The 26,157-nt window shown below is 41.7% G+C and overlaps 1 protein-coding gene and 1 long non-coding RNA gene across 3 annotated transcripts in view; one reads left to right on the plus strand and one right to left on the minus strand.

Annotated features, from left to right (window-relative positions):
• Positions 1-3,639: 3,639 nt before the first annotated feature.
• The window catches only part of WDFY2 (WD repeat and FYVE domain containing 2), a 171,957-nt gene continuing 149,439 nt past the window's right edge, over positions 3,640-26,157 (minus strand). Inside the window, exons 8-12 of the mRNA XM_019752158.2 lie at positions 17,431-17,536; positions 13,118-13,219; positions 12,177-12,307; positions 10,188-10,296; positions 3,640-9,114 (exon numbers count right to left, since the gene is read on the minus strand). Coding sequence (XP_019607717.1) covers positions 9,085-9,114; positions 10,188-10,296; positions 12,177-12,307; positions 13,118-13,219; positions 17,431-17,536 — 478 coding nt within the window. The 3' untranslated portion in view covers positions 3,640-9,084. The remainder of the gene's footprint in view (positions 9,115-10,187; positions 10,297-12,176; positions 12,308-13,117; positions 13,220-17,430; positions 17,537-26,157) is intronic.
• LOC141571060 (uncharacterized) lies at positions 15,391-22,306 on the plus strand. Of its 2 annotated transcripts, none has more exons than XR_012495564.1 (3): positions 15,391-15,478; positions 20,835-20,940; positions 21,424-22,306. It is a non-coding gene; the product is annotated as an uncharacterized LOC141571060 (long non-coding RNA). The 2 variants fall into 2 exon arrangements; XR_012495563.1 differs by lacking the exon at positions 15,391-15,478 and adding an exon at positions 18,280-18,686.

Genomic DNA, 26,157 nt, shown 5'->3' on the forward strand with positions numbered 1-26,157 from the left:
TGGGTGTGAGGTGGTATTTCATTGTGGTTTTTATTTGCATTTCTCTGATGATCAGTGACGTTGAGCATCCTTTCATATGTCTATTGGCCATCTGTATGTCCTCTTTGGAGAAATGTCTATTTATGTCTTCTGCCTAATTTTTAATTGGATTCTTTCTTTTTTTTTTTGGTGTTGCACTGTATGAGTTCTTTATGTTATTTGGTCTCCATGTGTTTGTGTGTTTTTCAGTTTTTCTTATAATTGGTTTCTAGTTTCATTGTCTTTGGAGAAGGTGCTTGATATGATTTCAGTCTTCTTAAGTTTACTTAGAGTTGTTTTGTGGCCTAACATGTGGTTTGTCTTGGAAGATGTTCCATGTGCACTTGAAAAGAATTTATATTTTGCTGCTTAGGGGTGAAATGCTCTAAAAATATCAACGAAATCCATCCAATCTAATGTGTCATTTGTGGCTGCTGTTTCTGTCATGCAGGGACTCATGCAGGGTCTCTGGTCCCGCTCCCCACATAAGAACGCAGGATATGGTGAGGCCAAAAAGGAACACCCACAGATCCATAGATAGGGGAGTCATACCACTATATTCTTGCTGGCAGCCGGGCAAGACACACGCAGTAGAATCCACATGATCCGCAGTCTGCCATTCACTTCTTCTGCCTGCCAACCAACCAACCAATCAACACAGCCTGGCAGTTACCAACTGGCTAACCGGTTACAGCCAACGGCCAACCAAGCACAGTCGATGGTCATTCACTACCTGAGCCAGCACCTCCCCATGCAAGGCCGAGCCTGGCAACTGCTCAATGGGACTCTGTCCCCACAGTTTCCCTGTTGATTTTCTGTCCAGAAGATATATTTCTTGATGTCAATGGGATGCTAAAGTCCTCTACTGTGACTGTATTACTGTTAATCTCTCCCTTTATGTCCATCAATATTTGTTTTATATATTTAGGTGCTCCTGTGTTGGGTGCATAAATGTTTACAAGGATTATATCCTCTTGTTGGATTTATCCCTTTATCATTATGAAATGTACTTCTTTGTCTCTTATTATAGCCTTTGTTTTAAAGTCATTAAACACACTGCTTACCTACTCCACCATCTTGACCGGAAGTCCAAATATTTTCTTTTTGCTCATCAGTACTTCCTAATTTTTCCACAGTTAACAATTATAGCTTCCATAAAAGGAAAAAAAAAGTTTCTATTTGATTTAAAAAACGAGAGCCTTAGGTTAGATGATCCTTTGTGTCTCTAAAATCCTGTAATCTCATTGTGGCTCTCAAATGATTTCTCTGGTTTCTTTTCTTTCTTTGGTTTCACAAGAGAATGATTTCATTTCCCAAAGTCCTCACTGTAGAGACGCTATGTTCCCTGAGGTCTGGGATGTAGCCTGCAGCCATCTCTGGGCCACTTGTGGTGAGGGGCAGGATGAGGGATGGGGGGTGCTGGAGCCTGGGGAGGTGACCCTAGGTGAGGAGCCTCTGTGTAGCCTGGGGTGAGATGTGCAGAGTGAACCCGAGTCAGAGGAGCTTGCCAGAGGAGGTATAGTTCTTTCCCTTCTTACTCTACTCCTCCAGAAAAAGAAGAAAACATTTCAGCAGTCCAAGAAACCATCAGCTAGGATCCTCAGAAAGGTCAGAAACATTTGAGAGAGATGGCTAACCAGAAGGTGGGAGTCTAAGTGTCTAATTCCCTCTCGGCGTCTTTGGAAAGAGCCCATTTCTTAGGCTAGAAGGAGGTGGGGTGAGGGGGCCCTGCAGGTGATTTTGTTCTCGGGATGGACTGGTCTGGGTGCCCATGCCCAGGTGCCTGGTGGGCACGGGACCCAACACACTCTCAGGATCTGGTGAGCAGCCCTTTCCACCCAGGCCCCAGGACAGCACCTCAGGGGCTTTGTAACAGGATCTCTGGAATCTGAACAGTTTGGATAAATGCTATTTTAAAGTAGGAAGAGAGCAGTTTATGACCTCATTTCTTATTATGACACTAAAAAGAAAGCAACCACACAAAATCTCTTCTGCTGAGATTGTTGTCCTAATCAACCTGTGTCCCCTAGCCTTCCTTCTCGCAGCTGTGAGGCTGTCCATGCTGAGGTGCCACGCCAGGCTCAAGGACAGGCTGACTGACCTGGGGCCCCACAGCAGACACAGAGGCCAGTCCAGGCCACCGCAGTTTTAACATCTTTGTTCCCCCACCCCCCTCATTGTTAGATGGGAAATCAGTTCCCATACCCTTGCCTCTTGTTAGAACACTCTCCTCACAGGCTGAAGAAGAGGAACTAATTGAAATCCTGCCTCAAGATTTAAACAGGCCCGGCCAGACCCATCGTGGGGCCAGAATCGCCTTGGAAAACTCGAGGGTGCGGAGCAGGGGTAATGACCAGACTCCGCTTCCACTTCGTTCGAAAGACGCCCCTGTAGCAACGAGGAACCTACAATGAGCCGGAACTTTTAAAATAAATGACTAGGGCTGAGAACAATTTAAACTTCATCTTCCACAGCAGGTCCTTTTCCTGTGTTAAGTGTCTCATTTATGTGAGAATGTGGTTTTCTTTAAATTTCTGCATTTAAAATTCCCCACATTGTCAGCCTGAGGGGAGCAGGAGTGGGAGGAAGAACGGATACACTGTGCCTGCCTGTGCACCAGCAGAGGGCGCTACAAAGCCCTGCGTCCCCAGGAGCCAAGTGTAACCAAGGGACAGTGCCTGTTTACGTAAACAAATTACGTGGGGCCTAGTTTACATTTGCTTAGGATTAGAAGTTGGTTCAATAATGCACCTGTCATTTTGGTGCTCCAGTTGGATAAAACCCTAAATGACACCATTTTACCTCCTAGTGACTCCAGGGAAAGTTGTAACAAATCAGTGAACAGATTTATGTCTACATACATCCTTGGTGTTCAAGGCAGCATAAACAGAACTCATCACCCACGGTGGAGGAAAACCCAGGTGGGCACAGCTCGGCCAGTTCCACAGTGCGGTTCCTCAGCGGTGCTCAAATCCAGGCTCTCAACCAAGCACCCCAAGGGAGGGCTTTTTCTGGGTGCACCGGACTGGAAGGCCAGCGAGCATCAGCTCTATTTGTCTGCAGCTCTCCTTTGCTGCAGGAGGAAGCGGGGGCCTCTGGGGTGCTGGGCGTGGGTGAGGCTGTGTTGGCAGAGGTGGGCTGTGAGGGAGGGGTGCCACCGGGGGCAGGGGACTTGGTGTGAAGTGCCACCCAGCAACCGCACCCACTGGCTGTTCGCCATTATGCAGGCCACTGATTCCTTCCCACCTATTTTCTTAACCATAAAATGGGCCTCATGAGTTTTCAGAGAGGCTTTTCCTGGCTGTATTTGCCCTGAAGCCCTCTTTCTTCTCATTTGGATAGTTTATCAACCACAGTTAAAGAAGACTTATGTGAAACGTAAACAGATAAAATAAGAAGGACTACACGCCACAGCCCATTTGCTGTGCTTAGAGTCTGGGGTGAATGGTGGCTCACCTTTGTCACCAGACTGCTGCTTTCCTTGGGATCCCGATAGCCAGGTACAGGAGTGGCCCGGAGACTTACCCCCCACCCCCAGAGTTAGCACCAAAGTAGGGTTGTTGGAGTATATGTGGTCACGTGTTACAGCTGGACAACAACAATGGGACCACAGCTGCAGGATGTTTTCCACAGAGATTTATTTTAAACCATGAAGGTAACTTTGCATTGAGCCTCGTACATTGGTAATGGCTACATGTAGTTAGTAGGAGGGAAGCACAGTGGGAAAGTGAGCAGAGTTTAAAACATTCACAACATTCAGCAGCATTTGAATGGAGAACTGGAAACAGACATTTTAACACTGTAGGAAATTCTTGCTCCGTCCCACCCCATCACATTCAGGAAGTCAGTGTCAAGACTGTTTGGTCTGGTTGGTGGAATCAGTGACAGAGAACCACATCTAAGAAATCTATTCCAGCTTCGCACTTATTACATTCTCAGCTGACCCTTAGGAGAATCTCACTTCAAAAAGAAAGAAAGAATATCCACAAAGCAACATGCCCTCAGCAGCCAGTGTCCGCTGTGGCCACAGATAGGTATCTAGAGCAGAAGCATCCATGTCCGCTATGGATACAGCGGTAGGTAGGCACGATATGGGGCTGGCACCTTCCTTGCTGTCCAGTTAATAACAGTCTTTTTATTTTTCATAGAGTTTCTTTTGCAAAACGACAGTACATTGAAAACAAGTCATTTAAAAAGCAAGGCAAATGGCATAAAACAAATATATATGAGAGTACAGTAGTTACCAGTGACACAAGTATTCCGATTCACACCTCATATTGGTGTATGCTACTGACATAAGGCTGCCATCCGTTGAAATGAAAAAAGTGTATATAAGTGAAATACTTTTTTCAAGCTATTTTCCCTTTTTGTGTTATAGTTCACTCTCTTGTGCTTCCCAGAGAATCAAGAAAAAATGGGGGATGGGGAGAATCATGAATATCAAGGGCAGATTCTAATTTTAAACTTTTAAATCAACCTGCAATTCCCTGACACTTTCTCTCCCAAAAAAGTCAGCTACATTTTTGGCTCACAAAGGTGAGCATTTTAAGGTATCTGTTTTTAATGAGATGGTACTACGATTAACTTCCACTTTCATCTTTTTCAAACCTCTTAGGCTCTAGATAGAAAAATGCTGAAGGCAGTTTTCTTGATACGACAGAAGACAAAGATGCTGTGATATGCTCTCATTTATCTGAGTGAAGTCAGCCACGTGTGGGTCGGCCACTGGTAACGGTTTAGGCAGGACCAATAATAACATTCATGGAATCATAGGATCGTGGGATTGAAAGGGATCCTAAGAACGATCGTTGACTTCAACCCTTACTCCAAGCTTTAATCTCCTTCCCACATCACTGACAACGGGCTGCCCATGGTCAGTTCAAACATTCCCTGGCATGGGAACCAAAGGAGGGATACCATGCCAATTTTGGACAGATCTAATTTGCAGACATTCCTTTGGTGTGCTAGGCCTCAACAGGCTTCTCAGTGGTAAGGATAATGTTTGAAGACAAAATTAAAAACTGAAACCCCTCAGTTGGCAAGTATATAGTTCTTGGTTATAAAATTGAGCTAAAGTTTAAACATGAATGTGAATGTTCCTGAATTAAGCTATGGACACATGTTACTTGGGTACTGAAAGAAAAAGGCAAACAGATGGAACTGCAGGAACTAGAAAGTGCCACGGCCCGTGCTGGGAGTCTGGGTGCCCCTGCCTCGGCACAGCTAGGCCTCTGAGGCAGTGGCTGCCTGAGCCCTTCTTACTGTCACTGAATTTAGAAAAATGTTCCCTTCCACTCTTCCACTGGGAGAGTGCCGCTGTGATGAGGATTTATCACATTTACCACACTGTACTGAAATGACCCATTACTTGCAAGAATGATTTAAGGCCCAGAGGGAAATGAAGGGCAGCAGCTGCCTGCTTATGCACCGGAAGGCTTGGCACTGCATATTAGTGTAATGCCAGTTGTCTAGAACAATCTCCTCCTGCCATAGGTCAAGGTGTTTCCTCTTTCAAAGGGGAGCAGCTTAGCCTGGCCTGCCTGTGTAATTGGAATTAGTATGTCAGTTCTTCTAGGCCAAGGCCAAGTCCATACATGCACGGTCTCTAGCTCCAGTGAGGGGCTGTGCATCCAGAAAAGTTCAAAAATTAGTTACCATGGGTGATTTTAAGATAACAATTCGAGGCATTTCCAAAGAAAAAGAAACTTTGATACTAGCCTTGACTGCAGGAAAACTTGACTCTAGAACTGAAGAGCCTTCAAACAGGGTAAAATGCCTCTTCAGTGCCCCTGGATTTCCACTTAAATATGGCCGCTGGGGTGGTCTGCGGGGCAGACTGTAGGAAGGAGTTTACACTGATGAAGACTTGCAATAACTGCCGCACTGCCTGGTGCCCCCTCATAACCACAGGGCAGGGGCCAAAAGAAGTGTGACATTTGCCTATGATAAGAGGAACAAACCTGCTTTCTGAGGCTCCCTGTTTCGAGGTGCTAGAAGTCACTCCTCCCTCTCATGCCATTACCAAGTAATGTTCAAAAACAATTGTTCCTTGAACATTTTTCTTGTAGATTTTTTAATTTATACCTCAGCTGTTCTAACTGCCTGGTAGGACTAAAGTGTTTTGTGCTTGGAACATTCTAGATCTCTGACGATCCCTTCCAGTTTTGCAATTTTATGATTCTTTGAATAATTCAAACAATCAAATAAGAAATACATAATGGTTGATGGACCTCATATAAAAAGACACACAACTCCAAGGACTTAATGTAAAACCACTTTGGCTACTGTGGAGACGTCCCTAGGCAGTTAAAGGTTCCAGTAACATCATTTCTTTGGAGAAACCGAGATCACGTGAATGATCTTATCCTACCAAAGAAAGAACAACTATGTGTGTGATATGTGCAGTTTTGCCACTTTCCCAACATAGCCAAGTTAGGCATTACTTGCCAGAACTTCTGTATATTGAAGTAACAGAGCAAAAATATATGTAAAGTGCAAATCCATTAGAGTAAAACAAGAACCATGAATAAGAACTAACCTAGACAGAAGAAAAGTCCAGTGCTGGTGCCAGCTTTCACTCCTAGTGAATGAAGCCTCCATTTCCATATAAAATGCTTGGAAGACACCCAACACCAGCACATCTCTCTCTCTGAATTATAAAAATGGTGGAGGCACTCAATGTAAAACTCAAGAATTCACAGTATTATAAACACACACAGTTGGTTTGCTCAAGCACCCACACAGATGAGAAAATGGGCAGAGCAGTAGACACCTTGACATATCTGTGGTTTTTGATTGTGACTCTCATCACCAATGAGGTGTCAAGTGGTTTTAATCTCTGAGTGGTCCTGTGGGCTGGGGTACGGCCATGCTGGGAGGGAGATGACTAGTGAAGTGCAGGGTCACAGACAGAATGACACATGTGATCCAACAGGGACAATCAGCTTCCCACACGAGGTGTGAGTTCATCTAGACTTAACTCAGGTCCACGCCAGGCTTACGGGGTGCCTGATCTACTGCCTCCCTAACACTGCGTCTCCTGCTCTGTAGAGAGGCCACGCTCCAAAGTTCAGGAAGAGCAAACAGAGCGATCCATTTCTAGCATCCATTTCCGACATAGTTCTCTATTATGTACAACTTAGTAATGGCTGCAGGTTCTAGTAATAAACTGTAAAACAGACATCTGAATATTTTAAATGTAATTCCCTTTTTATAGCTCTCTCATAGAGCAATCATGCAGAACAGAGTCAGATTAATTGTAACAGCTTGATGGCAAGCAAGGGTGGTGTGGAAGGGGGCGTGAAGTGACAACGGTAATCACTTCCCTGTATGTACGCCCGTGCATACACCCTTAGCGTAGGGTCACGTGGGCTGATCTGGTCTGATGTCTCAGGTGGTGGCTGTCACGTGCACAGCGGATTGCGGAACGCCTGGTCCTGCTTCCCGGTGCGGCAGCAGCAGAGCCCTCTCTAGGAAGCATGCTTGGTCAGTGTCAGGGGTGGGACCCAAGTATGGCTGGTAGTACCTTCCCGGTTAGAAAGAAAAGTAATGATCATGATGGAAAAATTTGCTGTCTCGGAAAAGGGAAAATAATCTGTCAAATCAGAAGTGAACAGGACACTGTGGAGGTAGGACTTGGATAAGGATGGGCAAGTAACTGGCCTGTTTACCTGCAAGACTTGATTTAACCTGGTGATCCCCAAGAGACTCAGTGATCCCCAGAGCTCTGGACAGGTGAGGGCTGACTGAGGTGGGACACGTAAAGTGCTTAGAACGGGCGGGCACATAGCGCATGCTTGCCCACTCATTTAAATTCTATTTTTATAGGTGAAAATAAGATTTTTAAAAAGGACTTCAATATCCTGAGTTGAGTCACTACACACAAGAATATTTCACTGTATCAAGTTTGATTGGATTCCCTTCAAGTTGATTTTCTAAAGCCCTGTTTTTTTACATTCCTAATAGGACACAGCATGAGCTAAAGGATTCAGTACCTTTCATGTCTCAGATCACACAGTTTTAGTATGAAAGTGTGCAGAGTGTTCTAGTTTTTAAAGGGGAAAAAATACAATGGTGAGGAACAGAATAGGATACAATCTCACATTAATGAACATGTTCAAGGTCAGAGGTGATGTCACACGGAAAAACACATCTTAAAAGACACTTTTTGTGAAGAACATAGGGGTTTTGTGTTTGTTTTTAATATCATGAATGAGGGAGAGCCGTGTCAATAAAACTAAAACATAAAAGGCTCAGAAGGCTCCAACTAAAGTAGAAATAATCCAGGCACTGGTAGTTGAAGCTCTGAGTTACAATAATTTACTTCCATAATGACAATGGTTGGGAACAGCTTTCTCATAGCATTTTTTAATGTGGGAAAGACAGAGAAAAGCTGAGAAAGCTGAGACAGAGACACAAGGTCATTTCTATTCAGCAAGAACATGAACAAGTTAGGCATTACAAACAGGTCATTCTTCAGGTGATTCAAGAGGTCAGTTGGTAAATCCACATGGAGGTTTTCCAAATCGCTCAACCTAAGAGGATTTCTGTGAAAGCATAGACACTGCAAATGCACAGTGTAAATACATACACTTTGGTGATCGGCAGATGGTAAGGGTACACAGATACACAGACAAGAAAAAGATGCTGACCTCATGATCCGTGCCCAAGTGAAGAAAAGATGGAAACTGCTTTAATAATGACCAAAAATACCCTGAACAGACACTTCCCTCATTTCTCCGACACACAAAGCAACAACTAAAATGAAGTGTTGAAAAACATAAAAATGAAACACCGCACAGAGTTTTCAGTATACTCAAAACAATGTAGCACAGCCAGACTGTATAAACCATTTGTTAAAAAAATAGCTTCTTTTTATATTCTATGAACAAGTCGAAAGAGTCCCCTCCAAGTGTCCTCTCCCTAGCTCACCACTGTGTACAGGCGCTGCGCCCGCGTGGCTGGGCTCTTCAGCTCCTCTCTCCTCACACGTCTGCTTACAGCTCCAGCAGGATCTGGATGAGAACCGTTTCTTGAGTAAATACTATCTGATGCCGGGGAGTGTCATCAAGACACTACTGGGGTCATATCCCACAACTGTAAAAAGCAATGAACGAAAATTGTATTGAGGATAAACAGTCCTTAGCATGGAATTGAAGTGAATTTAATTTAACAAGCAACTAAATACTATGCTAACATGATTTTGAAATCTGTAAAATAGTATTTTTCCACCAAAAAGTATAATATAAACCTCAGAAACATGACAATGGCAGCTGGAAATGTTAATCCATCTAACGGAGAATAAGTGAAGGCAGATCATTCAGTTAAGTGGGAAGGGAACTAACCTATTATATTAGGCACCAAATGGGTACCAGGGATGTGCTGTATCCTTTCCATATCTTATTTAATCTTCCAAACAGTTCTATAAGGTGTCTCGTTTTCAAAAATAAAGGAACCAAGGCTCCCAGAGTTTAAACTGGCTCCAAGTCACAGAGGTCTGGTAGCTTCCGAAGGGGGTTATTTTAACCACCTTATCCTGCCGCTGCCTCTAAGAACGGCCCAGAACGGCCCAGGAAAAGCAGAGCTGGGTGTGCTGGGCGAGTCTGGGCCGCGCCTCTGTGTTTTTCAGGGAACGATGCAGGTGTGGCCCTCTGTCCTGGACCTGCGCCGTGGCACTGAATCGTGAAGTCTACCAGTCCTTAGAGAGGCCCTGGAGGAATGCTTTCGGATTAATTGCTCTCAATGGGAACAGATCTTGTTTATTACTTGTTGGCTTATTCAAGTCCTACCTTTCATTCAGTACTCAGCTCAAATCCCTCCTCCTTCAGGAAGCCACCTCCGGCACCGTCTCCCCCCACCCCCGCACCCCGGCCCAGGGGACTCTTAAAGTCCTCGTCTGTATTACTCTTTTGGCCACTGCTCATGCGCCCTATTATTAACTGTCTTTTTAAGAATATGTCCCCAGTAAACTAGCTGTTCTTTGGCAGGCAAGAGCTGTGTCTTATCTTGGTGTGTACAGCCAGTGCCTGGCATGGGGCCTTGTATGTAACAGGTTCTCAAAGATGCTCACTGCCAAGGGTAACCCGAGCAGACTGCACGTGGCCTTGGCGTTCCTGTGTATCCACGTAGGGCCAGAGGTGGAAAGCTCCTAAAATAAGCTGGCTTCCTACCTTAATAACCTTGTCAGTTCCTGAGGTCAGTAACCATCCTCTGGTTGCATCGAAATGCATGTGCACAATGTTATGTTTACTGTCATGGAAAGTCGCCGTGGGCGCGCGTCTGGAAGAAGCAAAGAAAATTCCAAGAGTGAAAAGCCGTGACATATGAACAAAAGAGATCCAGGGTGATGCTAAGCTCTAATTTTCAGCCAAAGGGCTAAAACTGCTTCAATGGTAGAAATGCTGCTCAGATCGACCTTTATTCCCTGGTGACCTGGTATGATTTTATTTTATTTTTTTACAAGGTGAAAGGATTGTTATATTCCTCAAAATGGGAAAGAGATGATGAAATTTTCAAGTCTCTTAAAGATTATTTGTTGCTCTGGTAGAGTCTATGAAAATCTCTGTGTTTTTGACAAAGTCAAAAACAAAATGAAACAAAACCCACAGTACTTTTGCCAAGTTTGCTCTTAGAAGGACTCTGGTAAAACAGTCTATCTTTGCCTACTTAATTAAAAAAAAAAAAAAGCTTGTTAAAATGTCTACGATACTACTATCATTCTAACTGAAGGGCTATATGCTTTCTCCTCTTTTTACACATACAGTGGCAGACTTACTTTTTCTATAGTATGCTAACACTTTAACACAAACATCATTACCTGTTTTGTATTTTTGAATCTATGTATTTTTTTTTTTTTTTTAGGAGGAGGCCTGTCAACTGCTCAGGTGCTCTAGAGGCAATGCAAATGCTTCCACAAAAGAGGCAGAAGAAACAGTAACGTCGGAAAGGGCACAGAGACATGGTGAAGGAGACACCTGTTCTCTAATCATGTTTCCAGGGTTCCCACTCCTCTGCAGTGGGCTCTCTGAAGAGAGTTGTTTTCTTCTTTTTATCTCTAGCTATATCTGGGGAGTAGACTTCAGCATACCAAAAATGATCCCTATGAAATATTTAGAATGAAAGATTTAGGTTTAATTTGCAGTCATGTAGACCCTCTGGGTCTGTGTCTTTATAAAATGAAGAATCAAAGTAGAATATCTCTAAGATCATGTGCAGCTCTCTAACTTAATTTCTCTCATATTAATTTCAGCATGTATGATGAATGGGAATAATGAACAGGAATGCTTACTTATGCATCTTAATTTATATTTGATATGGATAAATAACAATGAAAAACACATAAATTAGGGTTATCTGTAAGAGAATGCTTTGTTATACTAATTTGCCAAGAATCTCCTTTAAATGCTAATTTACTCGGGTGCATTGTAAATATTTCTATTTACATGCAGCTTTTAAGGCTCCCATCTAATACTTAAATGATGAGGTGCTGGAGGTATGTGGGGGTGGGAGAATCAGGCAGCTGGTTCCCTATGAAACCCTGCTGGAATTCACTACAAGGGAAACTTGTTGCAGAGCACTGTTCACATCTGAGGCAGTTTTCTATCAACCGACAGTAAAGAGACATCACAGGTGTGTCCCTCCCGCCGAGCACACAGGCGCAGTAACCGAAGGTCCTGGGTTTCTGGGCTACATCGCCCAGCGAGACTGAGCAGCTGGGCAACTGGTAGTATTTGCCTCTTCGGTAAAGTGGACTAGCTCTTCCTGGACAACGAAACCTCTGGAACCTGGAGGCTCATTCGGCTCCTGTACAGATACCAGCTTGGGCTAGAAAGTGAACCCTGGGCTCCTGAACTCCTGGGCACTTCTCAAGGAAGTGAGCAGACAGAAGGCTCTGCTTGAAGAACATCTGTTCACAGTGCACACACCCCTAGGATTCAGAAGAGCACAGAGATGCATGCTTTGTGCAGACTTTCTCCTCTCCTATCACACGAGAGAACACAACCTCTTGGTGGAAAGCAGGGCTTTGCCCACTTGCCATGGTCTGTGTTCTAAACCAGCAGGAACTAGGGCACCAGTAGTCACAACTGTAGTGCTGGGTGCAGCTCTCAGATCACATTCTCTCCTTAACCCGGACAACTTTGCAGACTGCTGGAACTTACTCTTCATCTGTGATGGCCTCGTGGCAGCTGTCACAGACCCTCACTTCAAACTCGAAGCCCATCAGAGGGATGGAGGAGCGCTTGGAGCTGCACTTGCCGCAGACGGCCTTCCCGCACTTGCGGCAGTGGTGCTGGAGAGAGAGCAGATACTCGTTAAGGCTGCTGCAGCGCAGTGTCTCCAGGTAGGCTCAGGCGTGATCACCTGCATGCAGGTGAGGATGCTAAACAAGAGTACCCCAGAAAACGGGAAGGAACACACCAGGTATGTTGTCTTTTGGACTCTGTTTATTCAGAATGAGGACTGTTGGGAAACACATCTGATTGTGCCACCTTCCCGCTGCCCCCTCCCACATTCTCAGTCCTTTCCAGTTATCATCGCTAGGAGGTAACCAGTGGTCAGGTTATCTTCAAGTTGCCTGTACTGAGGAAGTGCCATCTCCAAAGATTATGCTGCCTGATGAAGGAGAACATGAATGAACCCTGATTCAACTGTTTAAACTCTGGCCATGAAATCAACATCTGGTTTTCTTGGGGAGGACCAGACTCAACCATGGAATCAGATGGAAAATGCTGTATGAGAAGTAGCTCTAAATAACTAAAATTAAGACAAAGGAGGGCAAGTGAAATTATTACAAAGAAATAAATACCACGTCTATAATTTCATGGTTTGGTACCAATAGGAGCTAAGCATGACCCCTCTAATTTTAAGGTATATTTCAATAGATGCCACTAGAATTCTAAAGTCATATCCCTTAACTTAGTGGGAACGAGTCACTACAAAAACTGAATCCAGTAGGAATGAGCTACAGAGATAAAATGAATAAATTAACGTGCAGTCACAAAGCGACTCCATGATAATAATTTACCCCATTTCTTCTAAGATCACAAGGTAAACGTATTTCCCCAGGATTACATTTTGATGAAGCAGCCATATCACCCACCTGTCTTAGGCCAATTTTCTTACTGTCCCACATTTGCTTGAAGTTCCAGAAGAAAGGCTGATCACACTTTTGGCAGGAATCACTGTCCAACCATTCAGGGGTCTTGTCAAATAAAGCACACAGCAAGTCACAGTGAGAAGCAGTGAGGACAATGGAACCATTGACATTGATGAAAGTTACAGAATCAGGATATGTTTGCAAAAAACACAAGTGTGATTCCTCAATCATTTAAAAAGTATTTACGGAAGGCCCTGGGGACGTAGTGGTGAATAAAAAGAATCTCATGGAGAATCATCACGGAAGGTTAAACATGAACATGTTATTAATAATTATTTAAGTACGTGTAAGTGCCAAGACCTGGGAAAGAGGAGCACAGGGTGCTATGAGAGTGCTATGACGTAGGCTGGAGTTCAGGGGTGTTCAGGGACAGCCAGGGCCATATCAGCAGAATTCTGACAGACATGTTGAGGATTTAGGAGTTTATCTTGTATTCTCTGATCATATGCAATTATAGTTGTTCTGATTGTGTACAATTATATCTAACTGCACATTACATACACACAGCTGTCTGCGTTGGAGGGGCAGGACCTGACCACAGTGGGTACTCAGAGAAGCCACTTGTCCACTATGAACTTGTGGCAGGACCCAGTGGGGTTTGAAACTCCGCTCCTGGGTTACACAATATTCTGACTTTGTTCGCTATTTCCCAACCACATCACGAGTACTCTAAACTATGCCAATCATGTTTACAAGATGTGTTAAGCTTAAAGCTTTTCTTTAGCACATCGTTAGACTACACATATAGTGACTCTGCAATGGTTTCTGAGTTCCGTATTCAACTCTGTAAATTCATCACCTGGTAGAGGAACCTTGAAAAATAAACACAATCCCAGCGTTTTCCAAAAGTGAATTCCAGGGAACTCCAATTTGATTTTTACTATAAAAGAGGCCTGAGATCAAACAAGTTGGAGAAATGTGGGCAACAGTAGTCTGATCCCTCTAAGATTCGCTATGGACAGCAGCACAGTAAAGGCCCGGAGGAAGGCCTTCCTCTGTTGATGTCATCCTTTTCTGAGGAATACCTCTTACGGAACAGTTAGCCTATTCTCCTACCTTCAGGCGGAAAGGAGCCTAAAGCTATACATTTTCTCAAAAAGAAAAGCAAACAGGTGACATTTTAAGAGCTCTAATTCTTAGTCTGTTTGTTTTATTAAAGCTGAAGGAAAGAAGTAAGCCTTGATTTGCTTTGTAATTTTCATGTCCCAAATAGTTTAAAGACAGATTTAATAAAATAATATACAGTTTTTAGCTAAAGACAGTATTTTACTCCTAAAACTTGAACACACACACACACACACACACACACACACACACCCCACTACATCTTTCACCAGGAAGCATGCAGGTTTAGGACATATACCAAATGCATCATAGTGGGTTTCTATGAGGAAGGAATTGGGAGTAAGGGTCAGGAAAGAGGAAAACATAAATCAGCATGTGGTGTATAGTGTGATTCCACTTCCCCCCTCCCCAAAACATCTTCTATATGTGTATGTGTAGAGAAAAATGTAAGGAAGGATACTTTGGCAGCTTGCTAAGGGTGATATTTCTGGGTGGTGATATAATGAGTAACTGACATTCTATTTGTTAAGGAGCGCTATAACTTTTCTACAAAGAACATTTATTACATATACTTTGAAAAAATGATAAAGTTTTTGAAAAAATTGATTTCAGTAACAAGTATAAATACATACCAGGGGTGCCAAAAAATCTTAAAAAAACAACAACATAAATTATTAAAAAAAAATGTATACACATGACTTGTATTCATTTTTTGTTATTGGTATATACTGAGTATTACAATTTCAATAGTTTTTTCCTTTCATAAAATGTGTCTACACTTTTTTTGGCACCCTCTGTATATAACCTATGGGATGTCAACCACTCGGTCTTCCACTATTCCGCTATCAGCTCCCCCCCAAACCCCTGCCGCCCCCCCACCCCCAGCCAGCCTCTCCTGCCTGCGGGCTTCTCCGCGCATGCGCACTAATGCTCCATGTATGACGCTCATGTTCACCTGGTCTTTACTCTTGGGGGTTCTTGTCCTGCTCAGAGCACCTCAGGCCCCATCAATCTTTCAGCACTGTCTTTCCACAAACACGGCTTTGAGAACACTAGCTGACAATGGTAACGTCCCTTCCTAAATACTCAGCGCTAATGCTTTAGTTTACATCGACTGCAACTGATTCCTTCTATCATTTAGTCGTTTTCTTAAGTTGCCTCCCACATGTCTTTTTCTTCCAGAGTCTATCAGCGCTTGGGGGCAGGGACTGCTTCACCACACGTCTCAGACCTCCCGAGGTGAGCACTGCATGGCACTTACCATAACCAGGAGAAGCTCCACAGATACATCTCAGGGGATTTATGTTTCTATGACACTTGCCAAAAATAGATGGACCCATTTCCACAGCTCATTTGGAGCTCTGAATCACTCAACAAAATTTAAAATAATCAACAAGGACAGAGTGCTCATATATCTGCATGTTAAAAGGCATCATTAAAGCAAGATGGCTCAAAGGACTGCTCACCAACCACCTGGTTTCCTCTGGAAACCACATTATCCTCCTGTGGGCCTCTGTCCATCAAGGGTGGAGGCTCTGAGCTGCGGGGGTTCAAAATGGGTCACCCCTCACTCTAACATGCACCTCTGTGCTATGCAGATTATTTTGAGCTAAAGGCTATTGAGACCCTGCAGGCTCATGAGAAACTTTTACCTGTCCCTGAAAGAATTTAAATTAGGGGCCTTGTCCATAAGAGTTATCACCAGAAATAAGTTTTTATGACCTATCTGTAGGGAAGGGCAAACTTCTAATTATTGAACATCTGCTCTTATCATCCTGCAATGACTTTCCTTCCCTCTGAAGTCCCAAGGCAATCCTTAGCTCTGAATGTCCTTATTACCTCATTTTCCCTTTCTGTCTTTGGACCCCTCATATAGGTGGGGTTCCCATACATACGTATGTAATTAAGTGTTATTTTCTCTTGTTAATGTCTCTCATGTCTATCTGAATGTTAGACCAGCTGAAAGAACCTTGAGGATAAAGGAAAATTTCTTCCTCCCCCACAGCGCACTGAAGGGCAAGAGCCCAGTGATCGTCTCCCTCCCATGTCAGGTCAGTTAGGCTTGGGAAGCGGGTGTGACTGTCTGGCACCTCAAGTCGGCGGCCACGCAGAAGCACCGGTCATGCGGAAGCCTGGCTAGCACGGCTAGCATGCATTGTATCAATTTTCATGCCTTTATACTGGTAAGACCAAATGGTACTTTCAAAAGCAATACTCTATAATTTCCCACTTCCTAACAGTAATGATCATTTTAATTAGTTACTAATAGAACACCTATAGATTTATGGTTTGAGCAAATCAAGCTTTAATCTTCTTAAGCATTTAATTACTGGCATTTGAAAGGCATCACATTATGGATAATACTCTCTTCAAATGAGATTGGGTGAGGGTAGGGTAAGATTTTGGGAAATCACTTCTGTCTTTTCAAAATGTTGCTTTTCTGAAATTAGAAGAACATATACTGTCATAGGGAAAGTTTACCCAGGAAAATTCTAGGCAAATGAGAATATAGTTACCTTCAAACTACTTGTCAAAGGGTATAGTCAGAAAACGTATCAGTTGTTAAGATGCCCAAAGGTGAAAGAAAAAACTCATAGAGAAAGAATGTTATGATTAAACAATGATATATGCTTAAAAATGACAAAGTATATATTTTATCTGGAGAACTGTTTAAGACATGACTCATAAAGAGCAGAAAATAATTATTTCTAACATTTCTATTAATACCATATTAATGATTCTTATTCTATCAAATACCGTTTCTCACACACTAGTCACCATTTCCTGCAATTACACAAAGCACATGCGTTTTCTGTTTTCATAGGGCACTTTATACCCAAGGGCTAATCACCTGAAAACAGAAGGTTTCTTTTTCTCACATGAAGTTTTGCTGTGAATGGTGCAACAAATTTAGAAGTCTAAACAGCTTAGTTTCGGTCTAAATTCTTATGAAATCTCTATTAAACGAACATTAAATGCCAATTCGTGAGGCATTAAAGAAAAAAAGGAAACTCCTTTTATACTTGATTTTTTTAGTCTCTGACATAACATGTCTTATTTTATGGTTTAATCGTAAAATAAATAAGAAATGAGCAGGAGGAGAGGCTGAGCCGTTTTCAGCACAGCCAGAACTGCAGAGCCCAAACTGGGAGCTATGGAGGGAGAGGTCCCCAGCCTGCTGTGACACCTACCTCCTGCCTCTCCACATCCATGTTCCAGACGACAATGCCACCATCACCGGCACAAGAGATGAGCTGCCGTGTGTGCTGTGCATATGAGAGAGCCTGGACTTTGTCACTGTGAAAGAAAGAAAGAGTTAGTGACAGTTCAGGAGAGCAAACGAAAGCCCTAAGGGAAGGAAGCCCAGCAGTCAAAGTGCACACTCACCGGTGAGCCCCAAGTACAGATCTTAGAAATCAGATGGGACTGCCAATGTGCCAATAAGGTTTCAAAGCCAAAATGCTCGTTTAAGATCCTGAGGCTCCGGGCAGAGGTAATCTTTGTCCATTACCAACACGTAAGGAAAAAAGCTGATTGTTGAATTGGTTGTAACATCTTACTGGTTCCTTCCCTAATTCATTAAACAAATCTATGACGTGTTTATGTTGTATTTGTTCAAAAGTCACGATTTTATCTTTTAAAAAAGGTATCCTTTAAGAGCTTTGGAGGTCATCCCTCAGAGCCAGGTGCACTGCGCTGCCTGAGCTGTGAGGCGCGTCGTGGGTGGTTTGGGCCAGGCACCTCATTTCTTGGCTCCCAGAGGGAATCCAAAGCAGCAGAAGACTTGATCTTTACTGACTCTATTTCTCTAGTTTTTATTCCCTCTTTACTGATTTGTGTTTTGTTTTTCTTTCTAATCCATGCACGGCTGACATGTTATTTCCCCTTGGAGGCAACCATGATGGAGAACTCAGTTTCGTCGTCTAACAAAAGATTACAGAGATCTATTTTCTGTTGGGTGAAAGAGAATAGGGAATCTGGTTTCTTGATTGTTTCTGTTTGAATATTTTTCTATTTTGAGCTCAAATCAATTAAGAATTCTGGGTTCACTGGGAAGGAGAGCAGCTCTTTGAAATCTGGACTGGTGATGTTTTATGTTTACTTCTGACCTGTGGCTAAAGCTGTAGAACTGAAGCTATTAAGCTCTGTGTATCTGTGTCTACAATTCAGAAAGCCCTTCACATCTTATAGTGTTTGGAACACTTTCCTATTTCTGAGGGTATCAATACATTAGATTATAGCACCTTTTAAATTGTAATAATTTGTTCTGTTTGGCTTTAAAGATAAACAAGTGCTTATAAAAACTGAATGTTCCTAAACTTCACAGAAAATAAGGAAATTGAACTTCTAAAGCTTTAAATTTACTAGACTTAAAAATAAAAATTATTTTACAGAAAATGCTATGGAACTCAAGAAAAGTTTAAGAATCCAAGTTCACAAAATTAAGGTAACTCTGACAAATGAGACTAGTATGATAAGTTTTAAAACACAACTATGTCTTTCTCTGATTTATCAAGTGTTAAGTATAATGCAAGTGTACATTTTATTTTACTTGAGTTGATTTCTCCTAAATTTATATAGGATAACAGGCCAAATAAACTAACATTATGCCTACATGTTTAAGATTATGAAAAATATAAATTTGTGTTCAACCAAATTGAACACAATAATTTTCTAATAAACTTTTTATATAAATAGCAATTATGTTTTACAGCATATTGATTTAGAGACAATTCCTAAGATCTTTATGTAACTTAAAGTGGACTAATATTAAATTGAGCTAATTGACAGAAATCATTGGACACCAACCTAGATAATTTCTAAGTAAGTTAGAATACTGAAACTTTGATTACAAAGCATATTAAGTTCACATATGTTTGCTTCTTATTTTCATATTCTATAAAGAGGCTATAACTTAGGTGAGTGATGTTAATGAATATGTTCATTTTTGCCACTTTAAGGGACATAAAAGTGATGTGTGTCACAGTAGAAATTTGTTATGTGTGTTCGTGAGCTTTGCTAGTCTGCTAAAACGCTTGTATATGATAGATAGTCTCAATTATCCACATCCGTCCTCTTTCCAACTTTCTCTATGAAATATGAGTTAATTCTTATAATTAAAGTGGGTGGTTGAGACTATGCCAGGTTCAAATGAAAAAGAATTACAATTGTGTGGATGCACTTTATGAAAGAAAAAGAGAGCAGCTTTATCTTAAAGCAGTAGATGCTGAACTTTTTGGTCTTAGGACGTCCTGACACTCTTAAAACTTATTTGAGGAAATCAAAGATCTATGGTTCAAGTGAGTGATAACTATCAATATTTATTGTATTTGAAACCAAAGCTGAGAAATCTTAAAAATGTTGATTCATTTGAAAATAGCAATAATGAATCCACTCCATTTTCATGTAACATATATTTTATGGAAAAAAAAAACTTGTTCTCTTCCAAAATGAAACACTTTAATGACAAAAATGGCCTTGTTTAACATTTCTGTAAGTCTTTCCAGTGTCTGGCTTAACAGTAGAGGGCCAGATACGCGTCATCTCTTACTGCATCTGTTGTGATGTCACTCATCACGCAGCCTCTGGAAAACTCCACTGTATACTTTTGAGAGCATATGGATAAAAAACGCAATTCTAAAGTAAAGTATATATTTGTTCCAGAATATGAAAGAGAAAAAGGATGGACAGAGCTTGGAAAGTGAACTTTATTTGCTTTGGTTTGTAATACTTGAGGCTGGAAAAAAGTTGTAAAATACATTAAAGTTTTGGCAGAGTTCCCTCAGTTTTGATGGCTTGCTTCCTTGGTTTACTGATGAATACCTTTGACTACAATGCAAAGGATATTCTTTACCTTCTACAGAATCTGCCTAGCTAGCAGAGATTCTGTGTCTCTCCCAAATTATTTTCAGAGCTTTATGTTGACTTGATTAATGTCCTTGATTAATTAAAGAAAAAACAAGGGGGCTTCCACTTGTGAAAAGAGCTAAGTTCTTTAAGATTGTGTTACTTTCTCTACTTATTTTCAAATGTTTGATTGTTACTCTGATTATGTAGATAACCAAGTATTGGTTATCTTAAGCACCTAAAACTGTGACTATTCTTTTGGTTTTGCCTTCTCAGACTAAGCCCTATTTTTTGAAAAAATTAATTAAAAATTTTAGAATATTTTTACACCTAAAACTATCTTTGAGATTTCCTGGAAAGGTCCTGAAAAATCATAAAGATTTGTTCCTTTGCCTTATAAAAAAGAGAGATGCTATAAATACCTGCATTTGTTTGCTGTTACTATTTTAAAAGTTGCATGGGAAGAGTTGTCAGATCAGAATAAATGCCCAGTCTTCCCTAGGTTAAGGCGGTACAGGTGAAATGCTATTACTGTAAGTATTTCTGAAATTGTGTATTTTATGGGAAGACCCTGTAGATTTTATGAATGCTCTCATTGCCTGTAATATGTTTTTACCTTCAGGGGAAATACTGATCAAAACTCTTAGGAAATACTTATGTAGGTTATCTCAATAGAGAATTTAAATCTCCATTCCGATAGTATTTGTCACAGTAAAAAAATTAACCATTACATCTCTATTATCTACAGATAACTTCTGTTATTTCTCTGATGCTTTCCTGAGGGCTCTGCTATAAGCTCTACAGGCCAGAAAGGACAATCTCAGAGTTTCATGGAAAAAGACTCTACACACCAGGTATTTTAAATACTGATATGCCAAAGAATAGACTTTTGAGCAAAGGACATTGAGCTAACATTGCTTAGACAATTTTTAATCTGTGCTAATGGACTGAGTTAGGATTTCCTTGGATTTTTGGACTCTGCAGTCTGAATGCTTATGTCTTGGTGAATGTGGGCTGCTAAACCAAGAACCAGCAGAACAAGCATTAATTACACAGGACTGAATAAACTGAAGAGGGAAATTTTACTGTGTTGTCTAGAATACTGTCGATATTTTAATGTTCTATTTTCTGGATATGTAAGAATGCCTTTACTCTTACTTTCTATGCTACCTCTAACCTACAATTTAGTAAACTCTGCTTTTATAAGCTAAATCAAAACATTTAAAAATGTTATCTAATTCTCACTGATCTCCCAGAATCCAAAAACTGTGACTGAGTTCCCTTATTTTTCATGGCAATATAGTTATTTCAAAGGTTTAATCGGAATCTATCTGCAGGACATAATTGGGCAACCAAGCCCTTACCAGCGTCACATTGGAGATGATGCTCACTGAACCCGACATGACGAGCCACTTGAAGAACTAATGGAGCCAATCCCTACAAAGCCCTCCCAGGAAAACTGGCCTGGTCCCTGGTTTTACAGGGTCCTGGCCTCACAGGTGGTAAGGAAGCTACCAGGACAGGAACCTAGCAAATGTTGGAAACCTTGAGGAATTCAACCAACGTTATAAATACTACAGGTGAAATCTGGTGGAGTGTTTCTTGGGCTTGGTTTCCTAGCGTTGGGGTAGAAAAACCAATCCCAGATTCCTTATAAAAACTTCCAGGCAGAACTTAATTCTGTGTGCTTACTAGTTATTTCATACTATATGAGCGTTTATTTGCAAAGCAAACCAAGAAGGCCAACATGGTTCATTAACACTTACTACACCAATGTAAATAATTAGGCCAAGCCTGATGAGACCAGCCCTTTTCTGTGATCAAGAATAATTTTTGAGATTATTATGATTACAGAAGAGGAAGGGGGAAGAATTGTCAGGTAGACCGTGAAAGGCTTTGAAATGGACAAAAAGAAATTACTAGGTGTCTTTACAATGGAATATTAGGTGTTCAATGAAATAGTAGCTCACGATTCTGGGTTATCTGGTTCTATAGGGGTCTGTGACTTTAGCTGAGCTTTTTTATAACTTAGTAAGTTATAGAAAACTGCTATTACTGCAAATGAAACTTGTCCAGTGAAGATGCAACTAATTCCATGTCCCGACCCTCCCAGGGAAGAAGCCAACTGTGACTCTACTTACAAATACATTTTCACATTCTCCGTTGCCTACGTGTGTATCTCATCTTTGGGTTTTCCTTGGAACTGGTTGTAACATGTTATATTTCCTGTATTAATTACTGACTAATAGAAAATCTTTGACATGTATTATTAAAAAACATCCATTGTTTTCTATCTGTCCTGGTTGTTATTTCATATATTTTAAAGTATGGAGTGCCACCATTCTGACATTTAGGCACAAAAAGGAAAATCTATCTAGTTGAACAGACTCATAACCCTGTGATTTGAACTACATTTCATTTGTTAAGGCATCTTGATACACATCAATGATCTCGTAAAACCAAAATAAACTCCAGAAGGAACTGCACTGCCACTCATAGCTAACAGCAACATTCAGCAACAAATACATAATTTATGGGATTCCAGTACTGTTAATATTCCAACACAGAAGAGTGGAACACAATGATGAATGCTGGATTCCAAGCTTTGCACTAAAGCTGCTCCGGGACTTCTTGATTTAAGGTTTCAAAATACAACCACCCTGCAGTTAGAAACAAGGTGAGGGAGCCTCCCTAGGCTCACAGATTAAGGGTTATAAAGAATAAAAGATACCTTCTTCCTGCATTCATGTTTCATCTGACATCACTGCAGCATTCATACTAGAAAGCATTTCAAAACTAGCTATTATTTCATGTATAAGTGCTCTATGGACTGCAATGCAAATGATCGTCCAAGTGCACAAAAGCGCCACTTGTCACAATCACCAGAATCTGCCATCACAAAGACCCTACTTAGTGGGATGGCTTCATGTCCTTTCTCACCCTAGAGGTAATATATGTCTGATCAGACCCAGCTACATAATTGGGTGAGGGGGACGAGGGGGGCAATGCAATATAAAAATACAGGGCCCCTTGTTAAAAATGTGTTAAGAATTACAAGATGGTGATAGCAGAGCATTAAACCAAGTGTGGGGACCTTCTAAGCATGGGGACTTTTGTGACTGCACAGGTCGCCCTGTGATCGATGCTTCTTAAGGAAAAAAGGCAGAGAAGCCTTTATTCTCTTTATAGAAACAGATTTTCAGACACAGGCTAACATCTGCCCAAATGTCAACTTTGGCCTTCTTCCATGCCCTGAGTAGGGGCACTTAAATGTAGAGCACCTTTCTCTTGTTTGATGCAAAGTCCTAGGTTACTTGGTGAAAATCTAATCAGTTATGTATCTACTACCAGAGATTGCTCTCTTATGTTCAGAACTCCCATATTCATAAGTTTCCCAAACATCAAGGACCAGAGAGGCCTGTGGGAAATCCACACGTGAGGTCCCTCAGTTAACTGATCCCTAAGGTTATCTCACACCAAACGGACCCAGGAAGGACATGCCTCGCCAGGGATCTTTGGACCACAGCCAGTCTGAACCTGAACTCAGGCACCCCAATCTGGGAACACTATTTTAAGCATCAGCAACATTTTGCTGTTTACTGGGTTGGGTGGAAGATCAGATTAGCCATGCCCCTCTGTCCACTTGCAATTTCCTGAAAACACTGTATTTAGTTCATGCAGTTCTGTTTTGGTTAACCTCCTGAACCTGAAAACTATGAGAATCTCTTCATCTTCTAAGGTCCACATCAAGAGTGACAGGCCCCCTCGCCCCCACTTCCCAGTAACACTGACGAATTGTCCCACCTTTACCCCGTTTTCATACTTGTGCCCAGCTCCATTCAGGCAGGGACCAGTTTCTTAGTCACCTTAGTGTTCTAGGTGCAAAGTCTGGTGTGTAGCTGGAGCTCAGTAATATTTGTTGAGTGTATTATGAATAGAGGGAGTAGGTGTTATGTGGCAACATTTCCATGGAAATGCCACCATCATAGTGAGTAATCATATCCAAAAGCTTATTTTTGAAGAATTCTAATTTTTATTAACAAACATAATTTTAACAACTGCCACTTATTAGCCTTTACTCTTGTGATTATTTTACATGCATCATATCATTTACGGGTTTTGACAACCTTTGAGGGTTTTTCTTTCCAATGTTATCCTTTCTTTAGAGATGAGGAAACTGAGGATCAGAGGGAGGAAGTGCCTTGCCAAAGCCCACAGAGCCATTAGCAGAAGGGCTGGCTCACACCCAGCAGGCCTGACTCAGAGGTCAGCACTTAATGACAGCTATACGGCCCCTCTGTCTTTGACAAGACTCTATCCTCTATGAGAACTCCAGTTTCCAGTGCTTTTAGTTATTATGTGTTTAGCTAAATAGTTAAAAATAGAAAGGATCTTTCTTCCCCCTCTATCCTAATAATTCTCCAGTACTAACTACAGTGAGACATACTCCTAAATCTCAGATTCCGAAGGAGAGAAAGCTTTCATACATAATGATCCTGGTATGCAATTTACTTAATACAAGTGCGAAAATGATCAAATTTCACAAATTATCCCAATGTATATTTATTTATAAATATCATATTTCTTTACCAGAAGTCTTACACATAGTAAGCCTAAAAAGAAGAGAGAAACCAAGAGCTGGGATTGTGGAAATAGAAAGCAAATACACAGGCCATGCACGCCAAGACACATGTCTGTGACAGCCTCGTGCAGCCTGGGGACCCAGCACAAGGGACCACAAAGATCTTTTATCTGTGCTTTAAATCAAGTTACCATTTAATTGCCAAAAACTCTTGGAAGCCTAAGAAAACACTGCTATGAGAAAAATTATGGTCATAAAGTTAGTCCATGAAATGATAGATATTATCTAAGAATAAAAAAGGATCTAAAAAGCCCAAGGACCATTATTAGGTTTGACAAGATGGGCGTGGGGCAATAAATGTCTAGGTTTATGCTTCGATAATACCCGTCCAACTGATAACTGATACTTGAAAAACCGAACTGCTCCCTGAAACTAGAACCTTTTCTTTGCCTTTCCTTCCAAAGAGCTAGCACATAATCATGCTCCATTAGCTGCAGGGAACAAAAACACCAAAATGCTTCCAATGCAGAAAAATTGTATGGAAGTATACTTTCTTAGCTTTTTTCCCCCTTGGACTTGGAAATAGTTTTGCTGTCATCAATCACTTACTCTAGTGCTAAAGCTCTCTCTGCTTCGATGGGATTTTTACACAGAAAATCAAATTAGTTCCCAATAGGTCGCATTTCTGCTGCTGAAGGATGGTAGGAAGCCGCTGAGCTCGGGGCAGAAGCCATGTGGAGCTGTCCCTCCACACTATGGTTGGACATTTCTGGAAGAGGGGAAGGCAGGCTCTCCCCCTGGAGGCGGGGAGTTCTGGTCCCATCGGCTCTCCCCAGTTCCCCCGCTCACCAATTCGATCTCTGATCTGGAACTCTGAACACCATTAATCACCCTGGGGAAGGTGGGAAACTGAGGACTTGTAGGACAGCAAGGGAAAGCCTCAGGCCCCAAGCAGAAATTCTTGGGCCTCTAACGTAGAAAAGAGACAGAAAACATCATGGGGCATGGTGGGGACCATGTGTTATTCAATGTTCATTTTTATATCTCCAGTGCCTAGCTGGATACAAAGAAGGTTATGAATAGCTTTCTTACTTCAAACTGCACGAAGGTTTGGGAGACCTAAGCTGCCAGCCTGGGTCTTTGAGGATGGTAGCTCAGTATTCTCATCTAAAAAATAGTATCTGGCTTCTCTCTTTCACAGGGCTATTGTAAGATTAAACTGAGGGGTTGGTGTATTTTGAAAGCTTTTTGACAAAATATTAGGCACCATTCAAACAGAAGAATCACTGAACACCAATCCAGTGGCCAATTTTCAGGGCAAAGAAAAGGCTGTGATGAAAGTGGGCCTTGTGACTTCTCCTGTTCTGCCTGATGTCCTTGCCCTTTCTTTCCCGAACCTACTATGTGACTCCCATCTTCCTACTTCTAGCAGCTCCCGTGGCCTCCCATCCCCACCTCAGGTATTCAAACCCATTCTAACAGTGACACC

The sequence above is a fragment of the Rhinolophus sinicus genome, linkage group LG04 (genome assembly GCF_036562045.2).
Source record: "Rhinolophus sinicus isolate RSC01 linkage group LG04, ASM3656204v1, whole genome shotgun sequence".
NCBI classification, from domain to species: Eukaryota; Metazoa; Chordata; class Mammalia; order Chiroptera; family Rhinolophidae; genus Rhinolophus; species Rhinolophus sinicus.